Source organism: Zea mays, chromosome 9 (genome assembly GCF_902167145.1).
Source record: "Zea mays cultivar B73 chromosome 9, Zm-B73-REFERENCE-NAM-5.0, whole genome shotgun sequence".
Classification (NCBI taxonomy): Eukaryota; Viridiplantae; Streptophyta; class Magnoliopsida; order Poales; family Poaceae; genus Zea; species Zea mays.
Window position 1 is genome coordinate 120175730 of NC_050104.1, and position 21729 is coordinate 120197458.

Below are 21729 nucleotides of genomic sequence, written 5' to 3' on the forward strand. Positions count from 1 at the left end.
TTGTGCATGCCCTCCTTAGCTATAAAAGGGGAGGCATGCAATGTTACAACACAGGCTCTTGGAGACCCAACTTAAACTCCCAGTTCTCAAGCTTCCACAACAATCCAACATACAGTGGAGTAGGGTATTACGCTCCGGCGGTTCGAACCACTCTAAACTCTCGCGTGTTCATGTGTTTGGTGTTTGCTTAGCAAGATAAGCAAAACGCTTAAGCCCCTTCCTCATCTTAGGATTTAGGACGGGTGCACTCCGTCACCCGGCCGGAGAATTCCCTCTCCGACAGATTGAAAAGCTTATCTCCTTACCATATAAAGAACATCAAAAATAGAGTTCTTAAGCTTCTCAATTAGATCTGTTGAAGTGTATTAGTGAATTATGTACCTTTTTTGAAAAACTTAAACTTTTGGGTTGAACTGGTTAGTGCATCCACTCTAACATGGTACATGGTATCAAAGACAGTGGTCTCGAGTTTGAATCCTAGTAGATCCTATATTTGTGTCTCTGTCCCATTATTTCCATGTTTATGTCTTTCTACCTGGCTATAGGTGAGTGAGGGTGTTTGGGTTAAGTTGGTTAGTGCGTCCACTCTAACATGATATTAAAGCAAGAGGTTTCTAGGTTCGAATTCTGACAGAGGCTTTATTTGTGCTTACGTCTCTTTATTTCCACGTTTGTGCTTTTATCTTTGACCAACGTGAGTGGGAGTGTTGAAGTGTATAAGTGGATTGTCTACATTCTCCTAAAAAGTTATTTTTTGTGTTGAACTGGTGAGTACGTTCACTCTAACAATATCATTTAGGACTATTGTACCAAGAACTCAGTGTTAAACAACTAAAATTAGTATCGCACATAGTCTAGTAACTACTACCCTGGGCCTGGAGTTTGTTCATCTATTGAGCAAGCACTAGACGCTACACTTCTGCAAGAGGATGCGATGCGACGAGGCTGCGTGGTATGGTATGCGCGCAGACGATTCCTACACCCAGCCACAATGCCACCGCATCAACATAGCCGACCGATCGAATGATAAACAGGCCGCTGTCTGCATGCGTATGAAAAGGCGACGACCGACCGCCGAGGATCATGAGCCACCATGATGGCGGTGGCGGCCTCGAGATCGGGATCCATGCATCATGTATGTGAGAGCGAGACGTGACACTCTTACCTCTTTTACAGCTCGCAAAGCTTGGAGGAGCTGGTGAAGCCAAGCATCACTTTAGAATGTGGTTTGGTGGAAGAGAATTTGGAGGGATCTACATACGTACAGAAGAAATTCACTTGATATTCAATCTTGTTATTTAAAATTAAATAGCAAAGAAATTTCTCTCACATGGGTCCCCTCGAATTTCCTTCCACCAAATCAGTCCTAGTTATTTAGAGTTCTCTCCAAAATTGAAGAGAAATAAGTGAAAAATTAGATTATTTTTTTACTCCTTTCTAATTTCAAAGATAATTTAATAGAGTGTTTGGTTTGAGGAATGAGTTAGTCCATTATATTTTCACTACTCACCTTTTTGTTTGGTTTGTAGAATATAATAAGTTGATTCATCACCACCTCATTCCTTATAGTTAGTTAGTGCTAATATAAGAAATGTGGTCATTCCACCGAATTTGATAAATGAAACCATGATGTACTACCTAATTTTTTATGGAGTAATTTCTTGAACCAAACACCATCTAAGTTTCCAAACTAGTCCTCAGAGATGGAACCACGGTGCATTGGCACCGGGGAAAGTGACTGACTATGGCGTCGCCCCTGGCAACAGACATGATGAAAATCGTTTCTTCGACTAATCGAACTTCATAGTTACTATTTGCCTAAGTAACTAACTACTATTGTCTATACTGCCTAGTGACATGGGATGACTCTCAAGTCTCAACTCCCAACAAGCAACACAGTGAGGTTAGGTAATACCACACACTAGAATTGGAACCAACCAGACATGTCACTGACCAAACGCTCGCACTCCAGAGTATGGAACTACACCTACAACTGGAACTGCAACGAGTATCGTCAACGAAGAGTCGAAGACTAGCTAAAAGAACTCGAAGTCTAGGAACTTCCCTCCGCACTCAGCACCGGAAGAAGCCCCAGAAATCCTCTTGCTGCCACCGCCGCCGCTGTTGATCTCCACTCTCTCCGCTGGCGCCGGCGCCGGCGCCGGCTTCGGCTTTGCCTGCGCAGGCAGTGCCACTGCCACCGTGGCGGGCTCGACGGCCCTGGGCACGCCGGGGGGAGTGCTGCACCGGATGAGCGCCCAGTTGACGCCCTCGAAGAAGGGGTGCTGCTTCATCTCGGCCGCGCCCCTCTTCACGCCCAGCCGGCTCTGGGGCTCCTTGGCCAGCAGGCCTCTGATCAGGTCCCTGCTGGCGCTGCTCGTGCCGGGGCAGTCCGGGAACTTGAGTTGCTGGCCGACGACGTTGAACAGCGTGCCGCGGTTCGTCTGCCCCTTGAACGGCGTCCTGCCGTACATGAGCTCGTGCAGGAAGATGCCGAACGTCCACCAGTCCACTGCGCTGCCGTGGCCCTCGCCCTTGATGATCTCCGGGGCGAGGTACTCGTGCGTCCCCACGAACGACATGGACCGCGCCCCGGTCGGCTCCACCACGACCTCGGGCAGGCCGGTGCCCGCCTGCTGCAGCCTGGGGCTGGGCTCGGCGCCGCCCTTGGGTTTCTTGGCGGCGCTGCTGCTGCTGCTCTTCTGGCTCCTCTGGCCGAAGAGCTTGGGCATGAAGCATGTGGGCTGGATGCAGGCGGTGGGCTGGGCGCAGGCCTGCCCGTTCCTGGGGTCGGAGCCCAGGGAAGGTCTCACCAGCGTCGGCGAGACCGCGCAGCGAAGGGAGAGGTCGAAGTCGGAGAGCATGATGTGGCCATCTTCTCTCACGAGGACGTTCTCCGGCTTCAGGTCTCTGTAGACCACCCCAAGCATGTGCAGGTACTCCAGCGCAAGGAGCACTTCTGCGGCGTAAAACCTGGCAAAAACAGAAAGAATCACACACATCGAAACTGTGTGACACTACATATTTCGCGCGACCAAAATCTAACTGACAGAACATTAGGTGAACTGAATCTGCATGACTGTACTGTATTTGTAATCTTTAGATTAGGAAAAACACGCATGGCTATTGACGACCATCTCGTTTATTCAAAGCTCCACATTCTGGCACACAATGGTCTGAAATTTGCATGTTGTTGAATACATTCACGAATAGTTCAAGAAGCAATTGATGAATATGTGCAAATGAGGCATTAGAAGTTATGTCTATCCAAATCGAGGAATCAAGCTTTAACCCAACTGTTCAAATTACTGCAACTCTAATTCATAGAGACAAAGCACTATAAAAGCAGTAGAAGTCGGTATGGATTAAAGTCAAACAAATAGTCACAACATGAGACATGCATTAAATATTGTGTCTATGTTAATTTAGGCATCAATTTCTTAAGCAAGACAGAAACAACGAGGAAAACATAGCACTCTTTTTATAAAAATCAACTTGAACAAGCAGTCTAACCAGATCGATTAGAATAAGAAACAAGATTGGGGTGAGACTGCAATAACAAGTAAAGGGCGCCAAGCTTAAACACTGATGTAAATAACCTGAAACAAGGCGCGCAGCGAGGAGCGTTTAACCAAAAGAGGAACTAACAACAGCATGAGCCTATTGTACACAAAAAAGCTAATCAAAATAGTCAAGTCAAGCTAAACGAAGAACATATTGCTTGCGGGGATTTCCAGACAATAAGCCGAAGATGTTTTATACCAACTTTTTTTTTTAACCAGCACGGGCACTAGGAATAGAGCCACTAGGCACATACTGTATGTAGCTTAGGGTCGGTCTGTTTAGTTACGGTGGACTAAAATAAAAGAGCTAAAGTTTAGTTAGTTTATGAGCTAAAATACCAAGGGCTAAAATGTTCTAGCTCACCGAGGAGCTAAAACCGACTAAAACCCATAATTTATTGCTGGTCCCCACCCCTACTCCGCCACTCAGTGTGTAGCTGCAGCTGCTCCCCCACTCAACGCCTACAGGTGGTGCTCAACTGTTTCTAATAATGACTTTTAATTGCTATAGTAATTGTTTTAGCCAGGGGATCTAAACAAGATGGGCTAAAGTTTAGACCCTGTTTGGGAACACAGTTTTTTCAAACTGCAGTTTTTTAAATACTAAAGTATACTTTAGTCATGATATTACTATAGTTTACAATGCTTCAGTTTTCGAATACAACAGTATCCAATACATCAAGGTGTTTGGGAAAAACTTTGGTTGAGACCAATCAGCCAGAGCGGGACCCAGCTGGCACTCTCTTTACAGAGAAAAACTTTGGGTGAGACCAAAGTTTCCAAAACTGCAAAACAAGTGCAGTATTTACAATACTACAGTTTAGTATACAGAGATTTCAGATGAGTTGCCAAACACCTCAAAGTATATAATACCACAGTATTACTCAATACTATAGTATTGCTTTAATACTGCAGAAAAACTTTGTTCCAAACACCCCCTTAACCTCTAAACTTATAGCCTTTTTTAACTTAGCCTAGAGAAACCAAACAGACCGTTAGTGTTCTATGTAGTCATGTTAGAGTATGTGGGTACGGGATTGGGAGCGATGTTAAAAAATAGGAAAGACCATTTTTTATAGTAACAAAATTGTTTCAAAATTCATATAACTGTATTCAGCAAAAAAAAATAACCCACAGCCGCAAGCCTGCAACTGCAACTGAAAAGCAAAGATTACACCAGAATAGTGCAGCAATGGATACATGTTTCTCTGTATGACGATTGACCCACGTCATATACACCACAAACAACTGTTTGCGATTCCAAAACAACATCACCGGTCTGAAGCGAAGAATGAAACAGGACGGGATGAGTACCTTGCCGCGTGCTCTGGGAAGTGCTTGCCGGGCTGTCGCTGCCGGAGCACGTGGAGGTCGCCGCCGGGGCAGAACTCCATGACAAGGCAGGCGAACCGGTCGGTCTCAAAGTGCGCGTACAGAGTGGGCAAGAACGGGTGGTCCAGCAGCTGGAGGATCTCCCGCTCCGTCTGCGCGCGACTCAGCTTCCGCCGGCTCTCCAGCGACGCCTTGTCCATCACCTTCATCGCGAACCAGCAGGGCCTTGCCACGTCGCCATTTCCGGGGCCTCCCCCGCTGAGCTCCGACAGGTACACCGTCCCGATGTCGCCGCACCCGAGCCTCCGCAGCAGCCGGAAGCTGCCCATCGCGAGGGGTCCCTCGCGCGCGCGCGCCGCGAGGATGGCCTTCCACCTGGGGTCGCCGCCCTTGTGCGGCTTCCCCGCGCTGCCGCCGCAGCCGCTGCTGGTGCCGTTGCTCCAGCCGCTGCCGTCGCTGGCCGCGCTGCTGCTGACGCTGGTCTTGGCGCTGCGGCTGGTGACGGTGCAGCTCGGCGCGATGCTGGTGACCGTGGCCGTGGCGCCGGAGCTGTCGATGCTGCTGTCTGGGCTCGCCGCGCCGCTCGGCGGCCTGGACGCGTCCCACGAGATGACTGGCTTCGGGACCGGCTTCTCCCGGCCGTCGACAGCGACAAAGACGGTGTCCGTCTCGTCCACTGGCTCCGGCGGGTGGCTCGCCCCGGAGAAGGAGCTCCTCGGCGGCGCGTATCCGTCCGCCTCGTCGTCCCTGGACGCAATGCTAATCCTGACCTTGTCGAACTCGAACTCAAGAACCTTCTCCGTCACCTTACCGTCTCCGTTCCTTGCCCCGCCGCCGCCGACGGGAACGCCGCCCATCTGGAGCTCGAACGCCTCCGGGATGAACCGAAACTGGAAGTCCTGGTACTCAGTATCGGATCCCGGATCCAGGGGCGCCTCCAGCACCTGGGTGCGGAAGTGCGTGTGCGTTCTCGTTTGATGTTTGGCGTGCTGTGAGCGCGACGGCTGCATTGAGAGTGTGTGGATGTAACCGACAAAAGAGGTTGGGGAAGTGACAGGAGGTGCAGTGGTGGAGAGGGAAAGGACAGGACAGGACAGCTCGTAGCAGAGGAGAGAAAGAACGCGTGTTCTCCGGGCTGGTGGCCGTCTGGGTCCGGGCCGAGGAGGAAGACACAGCGGCAGCAGAGGCAGCCGGGCAGAGGCGCAGAGGAGAGCAATAGAGCAGTACTGTACTAGCGTTGTCTTTTGCTTTGCTAGGCGTATTCGCTGCTAAGATTAACGTTATTTACCGTTATACTAGTAGCGAGCTTGGCTTGGGTTTGGTGGATCTCGCTTTTCCCAACCTATGATCATCTCCAACAAATTGATTCAAAATAGTGTCTCAAAATTTAAAATGTTTAGGACATTAAAAATAAATTGCGCTCTAACAGTTAAATCCTAAATCATGTATTTTAGTGTGTAAATGTAGTATTAGAAAAGAAAATGTTAAGAATGATATAGAGAAACAAGTATAAGGCAATGTTTGAGGTATAGTATATTTGTGTCATTTCATGGTGTGTTCTATATTTTTCCGGTGAAAATTTGTAAAATAAAATATTGTTGAAGTTGTTTTTTTATGAGTTGAGCTATATATTTTAAAATAGGACACTGATTTAAGGTATTATTGGAGATGATCTAAATAAATCACGATTATTTCTATGATTAGATTATGATCAAATGAACCAAGAGATACTTACACATAAGACCTGATGTATATTAGTGGTTGTCGTCACTTTCTCCGCCTCTTTATCGAAAGAAGCGAGGGAGCAATGAAGCATGGCTGGCCCTGATCTGATCCCAGATAGGTCTTTTTTTTGTGTGTGTGCTGGAAACTGAGGAAGACGACCTCGGTCAAACCGGCGGCTGCGTTCTCGTCCTTTCAGGCGTCGATTTCACGTTCAGGAGCAGTGGAGCGTCAGTGTTAGGGTACAAGGATTCGCTGTTGCTTTATATGGATCAACGCTCGACGGTGCAGGTGCTTTAGCAAGATGGTCACTTCATCCATCGTCCACTTTGACAAATCATTGCTTTTTACGTTTTTCTAGTTTTGTTTCTAGTACTAGATCGCAGAGCTTTCTTTGAAATTTACTGTTTACTGACAGTGGTACCAGTTATTCTTGCTCCCTCTCCCGGTCTCCCCGCGTCGCTCCCTCTCGGGCGGCTTAGGTGTATCCCGGCTATACATGTTAAAATGGGCCGGCCCGCTTGACCCGGCACGAGCACGGACTGGACCGGCCTGACTAGAAGCATGCCCGGGCTGGCTCGGTCCAATAGCCGTGCCGGATTTGGGCTGGCCGTCTGGCCCATGGCCAGTGGCGGACGCAGGACATAAATTCACGTGGGACAAAACAAAATTGTAAAATAATTAGACAAGACTGTAAATCAGATGTAATATTGCATATAAAAACTAGTAACTCGTACCATAAAAGCTAGAATTTGAATGTACACATTTCTCGCTTCATCTTGAACATTTTTATCATACTCATCAATTTGTCTTTTAAATGTTGGATTTAAAACTATTTCATTTAGATTAGATATTCTTCCAATATTTAATTGTTAAAACTCTTGTTTGCACAAAGGTCGATCGAGTAGGGCAACACACTAAGGGTATGTTGTTTTAGACTCTCTCCAACAGATGTGCTATAACGTTTTATATCGTAAATTTTATGGAGATTCCCGTCCTCTACACGTCCAACAGTGTCCTCTAAATACTCATCTAAATTTAGGATACATACTGTTGGATCCTTCATATATATAGTTTATATCTCCTCTATTCATTTTAACACTTTAAACAACAAATTTAGCAAAACTAAAATATGTACAATATATTTGAGATGCATTTGAGAGTATGACAAATACGTATGTACAGAAAATAAAAGTAAAATGTGTTTAATTTAGGTATTTACTCATAGAGTACGAAATTTAGAGGACACTGCAGAAAAGAGATTAGATATACAAGAGGAAATATTTTATAGAAGACCATAAAGGATGAATATAGATAATGAATATAAAGGACATTGCTGGAGATAGTATTAGCAGACTGTGAAGTTGGACCGTAGATTAGAACGATGGAAGTGGTATGTTCACTGTAGTTTAGGCTCATATACTTGCTATTTTTTATAGTATATTTAATGTGTATATAAGGAGACAAAAATTGAGGTGGGGCCATGCCCTCTTTGCCCCACTATTGGATCCGCCTCTGCCCGTGGCGCAGGCACGGGCCCGGCACGGTTAATTGGTAGGCACGGTAACGACCCGCTTGAGGGACTGATTTTGTAAAGACCAGTCTATTTTTAGCTATAATACTGATGATATGTTATTATATGAGAGCATTATGAATTGTGACATGTGTTTATATGTGTATCTGAAATTCTTTGTCTAAGTATGTATCTAAAATTATAAATATAATTAGTTGAATCTAAAATAAATTTGAATATTACCTTTAAATTCTGAATTTTGGTGTGTTTTTTGTTTATGGGTCCGGACCCGACACGACATGCCTGTCGTGCCTCCGGCCCAACACGACCCGTGTAAGAATAACCGTGCCGAGCCTGGACCGCGTTAGCCAGCCCGCGGGCCGGCCTGGCCCGACACGATACTGAACCATACCGGGCTTGGACTGGTGCCCCTCATGCCGGGCCGAGCCGTGCCCAGGCCTATGTATAATCCCGGCGCCCCCGTCCAAGGCTCCAAGCCCCTCCTCTGCACAAACATATCTCGACAAACATGAACACAAAATCATTTAAGTCATTGCGATAGCATAAATCTGTCACTTTCTATATTCTAAATTATATGGACTCTTTTATCTTCTTCTACACGTAATCCCCGCATACTTAAATTCTCTTCACATCCTAATTTTCGGCACAACCAGATTCTTAGAAAAGCTACTCAGACAAAAGCTAAACCAAACTGATGCTAAACCAAACAGATCTCGCGCGAGGTCACTCAGGACACTCCATCCCGATCGACCTCAGAATCGACGACAATTCATTTCTTCTCCGATGGCAGAAGGGACGCCGGGCGATCTGGCGCGCTACTGCCCACCACCTGCAAGCCGAAGGCGCACCATCACCTCCGTTCCAAGTCCTCCCTCTCCGTGTCGTCGTCCTCCGTCCTCCGATCCCCACCGCCGCTACGCATCCTGTCCTTCCCTTACTCTCCCTCACGCCCTCTACGTCACCATGACTCCCTTCGCGGCGCTCTTCATCTTTGCCTTCCTTCTCCTTTGCTTCCCCTCATCTCACTCCACAGGCGTTGTCTTCCCCTACATTTCCAGACACACGCCTCAACTGCAGGCCTACCTCTCGCCTCCGGGACTCGACCACGGTGGCCACCTCGGCGGCCTGGATAGGATGTGAGGTGCTGGTGGATATCACGAATTCACGACGAGGGGCCTCTATGACCAGATCGAGTTCAGCGACGTCGACAATGGTGCGTGGAAGCAAGGGTGGGAGGTCGTCAAGTACATGGCAGTAAGATAAATGGTAGTCAATGGAAGCGGCGCTAGCCAGACTGACACGCTGCTTTTGACCATCACTCGCGTCTCTGGCAATCCACATGTTGACATGAACCATCATCGGTTGTGCTTGTGCATGCTTTGCCTGCAGCAGCCGAGTGGCGCGCTCAAGTTCGAGTAACTAGGCACTGCACACGCACTCGAAAACCTACCCCTCGCGGGCCGGGCCAGGATAGCATCGCAGGTCCGAGCGGGGCCTGCTCTACGATGGGCCTTGCAACCTGGACACTGTTGAGAACTACGTTACCACGGATCACCAGATCCGCTCCCTTCCCTCCCGTCAGCAGTAGAGGCGCGAGAAGTTGTGGAAGACCCGTCTCCCTTCCCATTAGCACGACAGAGGAAACACAATAGACACGATGTAGGGTTGGGCCTCTGGCCTCTTTCTCTTCTCTGTATTATGAGGGGGTGTACAAGTTCCTTATATAGAGATGTGAGACCCCTCAGGGGCAAAGTCGGTATTTGCCCACATAACCCTAACTAGGGTTACTTAACACTCCCCCTTGGGCGAATACCGCGACCAACACATGCCTCGTTAAAACTCCGAAAAACCCAGTGGGAAAAATATGGAGAAAGAGAGCATGGTGATACAAATTGCATTTGCACTTTGTTGCCTCGTTAAAAACCTCATGTGAGAAACTTCAGGAAAACTCACCAAGGAAAAGAGTACAACTGTCATCAGGACATATTTCGATCTTCTGGATCATGATTCCATCGAATCTTCTACAAGGGCTAAATTTAGAAATGTGCTCCCCCTGATCCTTGCAAAACCGTATCAATATGGCACAACATCTTCTTCTGGAAGTATACACACATAGAGATTTAGCAAACAAATTGCATACTGTTGCAAGGATTATATCAGGAACTTCACCTCTACTCACTTCTAGGATATACGAGGCAAGTGCACGTATCAATATAAATAAGCCACTTTGACTGATGGTGTTCGATCGACTAGATCTATATATTTGATAGAAAGTTCCATAAAGGTTCACATATTGATCATCAAGCTCACGCCTTCAGGGCATAGAATATGACATTTATTGTCTCACGGTTGTGATCAATATAAGCATTCGCTCCCCCTGACGATGACATCTGTCAAAGTCGTTATCCCTCATAACTCAAGCATATTCTTCAAGATATATGTCTCATTGTTCATCTGGAATAACGAGAATGGATGAGGTTGGGGTGCTATCATTTTCTATCTTACACCACAATTTATACATAGTTGTGCAAAGCAAATAACATGTCCTTCAATAGGACTTAGGGGATAATATAGTTGCAATAGTACATATTCTAAATATGATACATCGCTCGAGGCGTTCATCCATTGCAACATCTATGATGGTGTAACAAAAGTCCATCTAAGATCGTAATCCATCAGGGATTTTTCATCGATCAGATACATCGTTATAGTCTGTCATTCTGGCACAATGGGGATATTTTGCCAGTAACACCTAAACCTTATAGGTTTCTGCCATCAGGGCTTTAGAGGATACCGTAATTCCACATCTAGTGGAAATTACCATGAGTAAAACTCATGGAATGCACATGTGCTTATTTGGTGAACTTCAAGTCCTTTGGTACCTCATCTTATTCCTTTTCGGGTCTATATGGGTCTTTATCCCTTTATAGGGGTTATCAACTTTGGTGTTCAACACAGACTTTGTTTCTTCTGGAAAGGTTCCATCTAGGAACGATAATCTCAACTAGGAGATTTTATCCCTACATAGGAGAGTGATCATTCGGTACGAGATTTATATGTTGCATATTTATAATTCAAAGATATGAGTCCTCTTAGGATCTCATGACGGATCTTCAGAATCCTATTAACTGCATATTTTAATTCATGCCATTTGCCAGATATATTACATAGCGGAACAGTGTTTATTCAACACATATGTGGGATGGGTCTCTTACAAGACCACTTGAACCATCGCATTCACCACACATTATTTCAATAGTGCCCATAAATGTCCGAATTTCAAGCTCGCGACTTCCATTTTGCGATTATTGGTTCAGCCTCGATTGCATTTATCATTGACCCGATAAGAGAGCTTCAAGCACTCATGCCTAGGACTTTGTTTTGGATCCCTTTGCAATCTATAGAGGCAAGATAAGTGTCGACATATTTGTCTCCCACATTTAATAATGATCTCCATCATTTCCCAAAATGAAAGATTCATTGTTCCGTATTCCCAGCACAATGATATTGCGTGCATTGCTAGGAACTTCATCATCAAGATGAACCTCTTCGTGAGGCAAATCACCACCAGGGTGAATTAATCAGAGGAGAGTTATCACAGACCACGTGAATCTGCAATCAGAACATATGCTTTGACTAAGGCCAATGGATCATATTCGCAGGCGTCCCCGAGAATAGATCAAATACCGATAAGTCAAATGTGGATATGATATTAATCCCGGGTATATCCACATCTACATCAGGTAGAAGCATTCAAACCTATATGGTTACTCATCAACGATTTCTGGCAAACTCCATATACACAGGAGTACAGACCGAACGACAGATTCAGTTTGGCTTATGTGCGTTTAATAGAATATTGAGGCATTACACTATATGGGCATTCCTCCCCCTAATGCCGAGATGTTCTAAAAGCATACAAATAAAATCCCCAACCACAATCATCCAGTTGTGGGCAATGTATGCTATTGTGGTGATTTATTTGGGAAATCTTACGCACATTACAGATAGGGGTTTTATGCAGTGAGCTTTGGACTTAGATTAATGTAGTGGCATGAATACTACATATTTGTCCTTCAACATGAAGGGTTAGTCTCAACTTCCAGCAAGACACGCAACAACAAGTTGCTTCATGGTTACAATTCTGCAAACTTATTGTTTTTACTACCAAATGCATAGTCAATCATTAAGATTTAGACTAATATGTGCAACACTATTTTATCCATAAGGTCCTTCAGGGGCTCATGCATACCATTCGTCGTTTGGAGTCATTAGTTGACTTCATATCAACAAGTAAAATGACCATCAGGGTCTAACACTCACAAAGACATTCACTGGTTGCATTGTGCTTTTAAGCACATAGGAAAAATGTGTGTGTTTATATTGGTAGTGAAGTGCACGGCATCAGGCCAATGCTGCCAAGCAAAGATTTTTATATGCAGAGATGTATAGTTCAGCTCGTTTTTATCACTGCCCATGGTGTACCCAATTACTCATACCGCTCTGAAATTGGGTATCGATTAATGCAACATTTTTAGGTATAATAACTTTGAGAGAGGACTTATAACAATAGTCAATTATTTATGGTGTTGCCAGCAGGGCAAATATTTCTCCTCATATTATATACCAACTTGTTCTATAAAGCATTATTTCGATCTCTTCATTGTTCAGCAAAAAGAGAAGCTTTGGCATAGAACAGACAAGACCAAGAATTCATTTTTTTTATCTAGGAAAAATCACCATATAACTAGCTTTTGATGAAGCAAATGATGATAACTGCTTGGCAAGAACGAAACAAGACTGGTATCCGCCCAGGATCCATCTTCAACAACAGATAGTACTGCTCTCATACGAAGAAATCATCAGGAGTAGAGAGGATACAATAGGTCTCTACAAGATCTTCATATTTCTATCACAAATTATCATCACTAGTAGTCAAGTGGTCAAGACATATGACTCTTCTGGCTCCGAGGACCAAGGACATGTTAATGTCTAATTTAGCTTCAAGCTCTGTTGTGATGTGGGATTTCATAGTTATTTGTCTACTCTTCTCACTTCTGGTAGATCAGAGGTAGATAATGGTAAGCATGCCTAAGTGTGGAATTCAGTGTAGTTCGGCTACATAAACCCCAGGTATGTGTCCATTCAGGATCGACCTTTACCATTTAGCTTACAGTGTATACCAAACTTGTTAAAGGACTATCTCGAGTCAATTCAGTGACTATAAGTATTTACAATTCCGAGAGATGGATGCGGCAGAAGCATAGAGGTCCTAGATAGAACGAGTAAAGTGGTTCGACGGGAACACACTATGGTTTTCACACCAACATAGTGAAAATTTTCTCAGAATAACCTCTCGGTATACTCGCAACTTCGTGTTGTTAGCGATTACATGTCCTTTTATCTCATAGTTTGCTTCATGTCATTCAGCGACAAAGAGAGCAAGGTGCTAACATCTGGTTGAGCAATGTATGACTGAGATTTCTGGTCTTAAATTATTTGGTAAGGTCTTTTTGCTTACTAATAGAGTCCCAATTTGCGATGTCTTATATGCCGAAAAGGCTTCCATGCATTATATATCTTCAGGTTACTTCAGGTAAAACTTTATGCATGAGGAAAGAGAGCACGAAATTAACTTATCTATGTTCTATATTATTTCATTTACTTTCCCAGATTATTCAAGCACTATAGAGCTTGATATAGTTGTTATGGCCACTTGGCAATATAAATAAATATATGATGCCACACAACACAAGCAAATAAAATATAGAGCTAAACAAAATTGTTTATGAAGGTTGCGCATAATGTGACTTTAGGGTCTTGAACAACCCACCACAATCTAACGAGTACAAGCTCTAGCATCTGGTGTCAACGTGTGTGCGGCCATCAGGGCTACAACAGTATAGCAAGCCTTCGTAATAAGCGCAACAGGCACAATTATGACTCTATGATTGGGGTACACGATAAGTCCACGCAACGTGCGCAACAGGCGCAATTGTGGCTCCATGATCACGGCAGACAGATAGTGCCTACAGGGCATGCGAAAAATATGCGACTCAGCGATGGCAGTCTGACTCAACGGGAGCGATCCGATTAATGGAGAGCGCGACATAGCAATCACATGATGCAACCAAGTTCGAACGGCACAAATATTGCGTCGTGTTGCCAGGGTGCAGTCAATATTCAGCTAATGTCATAGCTCAGCCGATTACCAACGCAGCCTGATCGGCGTGTCTGAGTACCCATTATACAATTTAATCGCTCGACGTGAGTCCGAAGGCTCAACACATAACAAATATTTAGAGCGATTTGAGTATGCACATTATAGCCTTCACATGCATTCTTAATAATTCTTTGTTAATTATTTGCTGCCAGAAATAATTATTAATACAGAAAAAACCAAAATTAATGCATGGGCATCACCACATATGTGTAAAAGGCATTTTCCCATTATTAAACGTGCATTTTGTACTAATTATTTACTGCCAGAAATAATTAATTACGCTAGAAACTGTAACATGTTTAGTCTTTTTGTTATTTGCAACTGAAAATATAGAACAAATTATATGGAGCATGCATATAAATTTATATAAATTCAATAAGAACTTATGTATATAAATATTGCATCGTGTCTAATCATCCAACGGTTTAAACCACTTAAACAGTTGTACAGAGAGGAAGAGGTTGCTTAACCGTGACTTCCCCACGTATAGGAGTGTCGCATGCATACCTTTGACCGGCCTTTTTTTTTGTTATTAGACTGCCACGGCTGGTGGCCTAGTGCTCGTCCATTAAGGAAGCTCGTCACATCACGAAAAAGCCGTCAGAGCCACCATCACCAACTACTATTTTTAATGGGCAGTAAAAAAAACAGCAAAACTAACTGCCGCAAAACTCGCGCACGCCGCGCAGTCTTTGGCTCAACAGACGCAGAGAGGAATACCGTGTGATTGAGCACTGCGCGCATTCGTGATTTATTCGCATCCGCATCTATGCGTTGCCGAGTTGTTTCTTCCTCGCGCAGATGCATGAGTGTTCATCTCCTCGATAATAATCAAATCAAGAACAGTAGATCCAACCAACTTAAAAAGAACAGACCATTGATTAACGAGCGACCTCGCTGTGTGGATCCAACCATTGATTTTCCTTTCTTTTACGAGGAACAAATCAAGAACAATACATCTATTCTAAAAATGTATACCGCGTGATTGCGTAGAGGTGAAATCGAAGCCTGTCGCGTAGGACAGTTCGGCTAGGCCAGAGACCTGCCGACTTGACGAAGAGGTGATGCAGATCCGATCTCGCAGCAACGTTGAGGTAGAGCGTGCTGATAACGTGTTGAGAACTACGTTACCACGGATCACCAGATCCGCTCCCTTCCCTCCCGTCAGCAGTAGAGGCGCGAGAAGTTGTGGAAGACCCGTCTCCCTTCCCATTAGCACGACAGAGGAAACACAATAGACACGATGTAGGGTTGGGCCTCTGGCCTCTTTCTCTTCTCTGTATTATGAGGGGGTGTACAAGTTCCTTATATAGAGATGTGAGACCCCTCAGGGGCAAAGTCGGTATTTGCCCACATAACCCTAACTAGGGTTACTTAACAGACACAAGTTAATGACGCCACAAAAAAGTGGCGCGTATCGACGCCCATTGGGCCATACTCCACAGAAACAACGCTGTCACGCAGTCACGGTGGGAGACCGCGTCTTCGCCCACGTATATGAAGACGTCCAAAAGCTGGATGGACAACCATTTGCAGGCTTTAAGCAAGTCAAGCAGTCAACTGTAGAGATGCATGAATGAATGCGCGTACAAAATCACAAAGAGACACGCTAAGGCGAATGGTCCTGTTTTTTCATGCGAACAGATGATGTTAACGGTCCATGGTTGGTACAGAAAGAGGAAGCAGAGATGTTGCATATCGATCGGCTCCGATGCATGCATGGGACGAGCCTTTGATCTAGATTCTAGAGTACCAACAGGGCACCTCGCTCAAAGCAAGGCGTGTGGACATCGACGAGCAATTACCCACAATTTTTGTTTTATTTTATTTTTGTTGTTGTATATAAATAAAGGAACCGAACGGCTCCTTTTGTCCCGGTCACTTGGAGCAGCGCGGCTTCATTTGCTGACTGGATGCTTCATTCCCAGATGACCGCCCAGTATAGATGGCCAGCCGGGCCGGGCTAAACGGGCCGGCCCGAAGCACGGCACGGCCCGTAGTGCCTAGGCACGGCACGGCACGGCTAGTGTCGGGCCCGTGCCGGCACGGCCCGATAGGTAGTGCCGTGCCTGGGCCGAGCATCAGGCACGCTGGGCCGGCACGGGCACGGCACGATTAGCCTCTAGGCACGGTTAGGCACGATTATGTATGATTAGATCCAAACACGACTAGTTAGCTGTGTGTTGTACTCTTTTTTCTTATCTAGGGTTTTCTCACAAGGGTGAGTTTTTGCCTAGATAGGTTTTTAATGAGTCAGCCATTGCACTAAACAGTTCAATATTAGCTATTTTAGTATGTTTTAACTGTGTTTGTGAATATCTGACTAAAATTCTGTGATATAGTGCTAAACGGGCTATATGGGCTAAACGGGCTAAACGGGCTAAACGGGCTAAACGGGCCGGCACGGCACGGCTAAGCAGGCTTAGTGCCGTGCTTGGGCCTGGCCTTAGGCACTAGTGCCGTGCCGGCACGGCACGGCTATTAAACGGGCTAAACGGGCCGTGCCCTAACCGTGCCGTGCCTGGCCGTGCCCGGGCCGGGCCGTGCCGTGCCGCCCATTTGGCCATCTCTACCGCCCAGCAAGGCGTGGCGCCGCCTGTCAACTGTTCGCCAATGTGGCATACTGGCGATGTCTGCACGCGCGCATGCTTTCCATTGCTTGTGCGGTTTCTTTCGGAGACGTATGTGTCTCTTTATTTGCAAAATGAATAAGCACACGCGCGGTGAATTTTGCGTGTTGCTAAGTTGCTTGCAACTTTGCAAGTTGGAGAAGATGCATGGGAGTAGTGCGCTGTGCTGCATGAGGACCACCACATGCATCCACGACTCGCAGTAGTTGGTGATGACAATATTGTGCCGTTGTTCACTCTTTCAGGGCGCGCATTGCTTAGCCATATGGTATATGCATCTCACACGTACGGTCACGCTGGCCGTCCACTATCGGTGTGATTGGTAGCCTGTTCGAGCGAGTACGTGCATTAGCACACGCAGCATCTTTTACTTTGAAGCTGTTTGGTTACCTGTACTAGATTTTAGATCATGCTCAACGCGTGCAGGGAAAGGCCTCCAGCCAGGCTCCGCCCATACATAGATATCGAGCGTTTCCCGGCATACATGCTCGATGGATACATGCTAGGATGGACTAAGCTCCGACGATACCTGAACCAAACACACGATATTTGATCCAACTGGAGATATCTACCGAGACCTTGCTCGCTCCACGTCCACCATTCTTACGGCAGGCATGCAACATCTTAAATTTAACCAAATTTATGTAATAAAGAATAATATTTATGATATCAAGTAAGTATACATAGATTTTTCATCAGTTATATTTTATAGTATATCTATTTAATTATATATTTTAAAATTCTCTCTAGAATTTTGATTAAACGTAGGTGCTTTACTCTCCAAAACAAATTAGAATATCTTATAACTTAAAATAAAAATATATATACGACTGCCAGGATTGGATGGACGACCAAACTTGCTTGTTAGTCACCTGCATGCGCTCGCTTTCACATTTCGTATGATTGGTTGATTGGTTGGTGGCGTCCAGGCCCACGGCGTCGCGTTGACCGCGCTGAGCTCGTGTTTGGATGGCTGCAGTGCATGACGATTGCTTGCACCCGCGCATGCAATATAGAGCTTTTTTTTTGCTCGCCCGTCTGCACGAGCAGGAACACAGGAGAGTTGTGTTCCCAGCGGTCGAGGCTAGCGTGAGACGGGCGCTTGATGTCCCAGTAACCAATCATGCAGAATCTGAGGAACACAGGAGAGTTGTGTTTCTTTTCTATCCCCGTGCATGTGCATTACGTTTATTTCAGATGATTTTCCTTCACTGTTTCTTAAGCACTAGAAAACTGAATTTGGAATTTTCTCTCTCTCCCACAGTCCCACTTACACTACTAGGATCCTGAATTTGAGCCTCAGAATTTCTTTTATCCTCTATCTTTGACGGATTTTTCTTTACGGGTTTGCTTTCTTAGCGATATTCGGCCCTCAAGGTAATTTGGGTTTCTAGCGGTGTTGGAATGTTGTTCAATAAACACAAGAAAATTTAGTCACTGTTTACCTAACACAAATATAACTACTAAAATATGTGGTTCCATCAGTATATTTAGTGTGCTTTAGAAAAAAAAACATTACAATTATTTTCTTCCTGTGACAATAAAAACAAGGAAACCATAAGAACACATATGTGATATATTATACTTATGCACAAGAGCTATCCAAACCAGACCCCAATATCTTGGCATGTCAATGAATACTCATGGAAGAAATTCTTTCCCCATGCCATTTATGATTTATCTTCTCCCCTCGTGGTTCTCTTTGTCTCACCATCTCAACCGATTGTCTTGTTGTGTCACTAAGCTTGTGGAGTTGCTTTCATGTATGTCTACGATTGGCAAATTTTTGCATCACCATTAACATTGCACTGAAGGGGAAACAACCAAATCAAATTTGTGAATTTAGAAAACCATGCGACAATATTATGGCCAAATAACAAAATGTCCTAAGTGCAATTGGTATATCAATTCCCTGATATGCATGCATGATAACCACATTAGCAACACAATGGGTGGTCATCTTGCTACTAGAATTGAGTAAGAGGCTTGCTTGTTGGTGAAATAGAGCTAGAGATAAAGTATTTGCTATTACAAGCTCGTATTTTTCTAACCACTTTGTCGCATTGTTTATGAATTTATAGAAAAATATATATACTCTATTCATCCCCTCTAGCTATCAAGTTCCTTTCAACCTTCATCATCAAACGAGTAGGGAGAGGAAGGGGACTAATCGAGGTAGGGCAGAACAACGAGGTGTGTCACTGTGGCTAGAGAGGGAAGTGACAAGCTAGGACTACCTTTGTTATATACTATGAGGTCGATAACGAGCTAAGATGGATCATAGTTAATGTAACATGCTAAGCCTCAATGAGTAGTTATGGGTGCTTTTAAGTGTCTGTGTCTGAAAATAGCTTTTATATTTTCATCAGAGGCAGTCCATACTCTAAGGTAGATTGAGAGCTAAGATGGACTATAATCAAGGTAGGGGGCTAAGCTTCAATGAGTAGAGGTGGAGTGGACGTCTTAAGTGTTTGCATCTAAAAAGAACCTTTTATATTTTTGAAGATAGTCCATTTAATGATTTAAAAGACCTACCTCTGTTAGGATGATCCTTATGAAAATAGATATGCTTTTGTTGACAGGCATATTCTTCTGTGAATCAAAGTTGTTCTCCTAAAATCGTTTTTTAACCGTGGCAAGAAAGATGTTAACGACATGCGGTGACTTCGTCACCAGCATGCATGTTCAGCGCGAGGGACAAATAAATGGATAGAGGCAAATACACAGGATGGTACAGTCACACGATAATAGCTAGGTTGCACGTCAAGAAACACGTCCATATCCTTTGTTAAGAATGGAGTTTGCATGCATGCATGTTTGCTTGCTTGCTTTGTAGCTACAAAGTAGAGTCATGTAGGGCTGGCCAGGTAGCCGTACTGGCCGTCGGCGGTGGCGCCATTGGCGCTGGCGTTCGGTGAGGCCGGCTCGAACCCGAGCATCCGCGCGTGCTCCACGTACGCACGCTTCACGTTGGGCCGCTGGTATGTCAGCAGCCGCGCCACGCTGCGGCTCGCGTCGGGGCGGAACGGCCGCCCGGAGCCGGCGAACCCATCCAGAAGGTGTAGGTACGCCTCCAGGTCGTGGCAGCACGCTGGACCCGCGTCGGGACGCAGGCACGGCGAGTCGCTGTTGTGCAGTCTCAGCTCAGCGCCACCCGCGTGCACATACCCTTCCCGCGCGATCGGCGCCGGCACGCGCGTCACCACGTCGCCCGCGTTCACCACCCGCAAGACGTTCACACCGCGCTCGCGCTGCAGACGCTCTGCGAACGCGCGGTTTCCGGTCTTGGGGCCTCCGAAGGAGACCACCGCGATCGGCGGCGGCTGGTGGTCCGCGGTGCCGTCTGTTTGAGCAGCCAGGCAGGGGCTGAGCTCGTCGGCGGCGAGGAGGGCCAGCGACGCGCCAAGGCTGTGGCCCACGACTGTGATGCTGAGCTCCTCCCCCCTGTACACCTGCACGAGACGCTTCACCTCCTCCACTATGGCGGTCGAGAGGCTGGGCGCATGGTCTCCTGGCGTCCTGTATAGGCTCAGGAACCCCTTCGCCACCTTGGGCGCGGACGCGTCGTCGTCCGCCGTGAGCGGCACGAGGCCGGCGCGGAGGTTCTCGGCCCACTCGGGGCACGTGGCGGTGCCACGTAGCACGATGGCTATGTCGCGGCGGCCCATGCGACGGACCTCCCGCTCGTTTTCACAGACGGCGACGTAGCCGACGAAGCTGGTGCGCTGCGTGAGCCAGCTGGGCGCCGACCGCCGCTGCGCCCACGGCGGGATGGACAGCGACGACGAGGCGAACAGGCTGCGGGTCGGGTGGTACGAGCGGTCCGGGAGCACGAGGGTGCGCTGCTGACCGCTGGAGGCTGCCTCCGCCGCCGACGGCATGGAGTGGAACGCCGTGTACGCGGCCTGCACGAAGTCGCCGTAGCGGAGGAGCTCGCGGCGCAGGTTCTGGTCGAGCGGGTCGAGGAGGCCCTCCCACCTGCCTTCGCCGTGGTACCTCCGCCACTCGCCCGCGATGGAGCCCTTGGGCGACAGCCGCGGGGAGAGCGTGAGGAGGCGCTGCATGTACGCCAGGCTGCTCGGGGACATCTCGTCCACGGCTGCCTTCCGCGTGAAGGGCAGAAACGTGGACAGGTTCAGCGCGTTGAGGAGCCCGCCGTGGCCGCTGCGGTCGTCGGGGGTGGCCTCCCCGTCGCCTGGTACCTCATCGGCTGGCAGTTTCCTGGGCTGCGGCGGGAGCGGGAGCGGGAGCGGTGGCGGCTTGACGAGGAGGCGGTCGAGGTTGGCGAGGTGCCTCCTTGTCGTGGAGACCGCGTTGGGCTTGCCGTTGCTGATCGGCGACTGCGTGGCCCTCGAGTTGGGGTTGAGAGGGGACGGCTGCCTGTGGCAGGGCGGCGCCGTCATCACCGCGGCGGACATGGACTCGTCGTCGTCGTGTGAGAAACTACGAGAAAGATCTGGAGAGAGCACACACTAGTTGCCTGGTGTCTGGCTGTCTCTGTGGGTACAGCATGCTAGTGGCGAAGTGCGCTGCCTTATAGGCACAGGCGCACAGCACAGCAAGGGAGAGGCCGAGAGGAGCAGCTCACCATCAAGGGCATCAACATGTGGATCATGTGCCCATGACCATGAGCGTAATCGTCCCCGGCTCCTTTTGAAAATTTTGTGTCGTCCCCGGCTCCTTTTCAAAAGCTCGCTAAAGAAGTTTTAATTTTTAAAGCAAAGC

The 21729-nt window shown here is 46.8% G+C and overlaps 2 protein-coding genes across 2 annotated transcripts; both read right to left on the minus strand.

Annotated features, from left to right (window-relative positions):
* Window positions 1-1705: 1705 nt before the first annotated feature.
* On the minus strand, window positions 1706-5829 carry LOC100192540 (uncharacterized). Its single transcript, NM_001137759.1, has 2 exons — window positions 4878-5829; window positions 1706-2973 (listed from the first exon to the last, which is right to left on the minus strand). The coding sequence occupies exons 1-2, from the start codon at window positions 5750-5752 to the stop codon at window positions 2037-2039; spliced, it is 1812 nt and encodes a 603-aa protein (NP_001131231.1). The 5' UTR covers window positions 5753-5829; the 3' UTR covers window positions 1706-2036.
* Window positions 5830-19767: 13938 nt separating this feature from the next.
* LOC100191842 (Triacylglycerol lipase like protein) lies at window positions 19768-21509 on the minus strand. Its single transcript, NM_001137266.3, has one exon. It carries the CDS (start codon window positions 21420-21422, stop codon window positions 19854-19856), a length of 1569 nt encoding a protein of 522 aa, NP_001130738.1. The 5' UTR covers window positions 21423-21509; the 3' UTR covers window positions 19768-19853.
* Window positions 21510-21729: the final 220 nt, after the last annotated feature.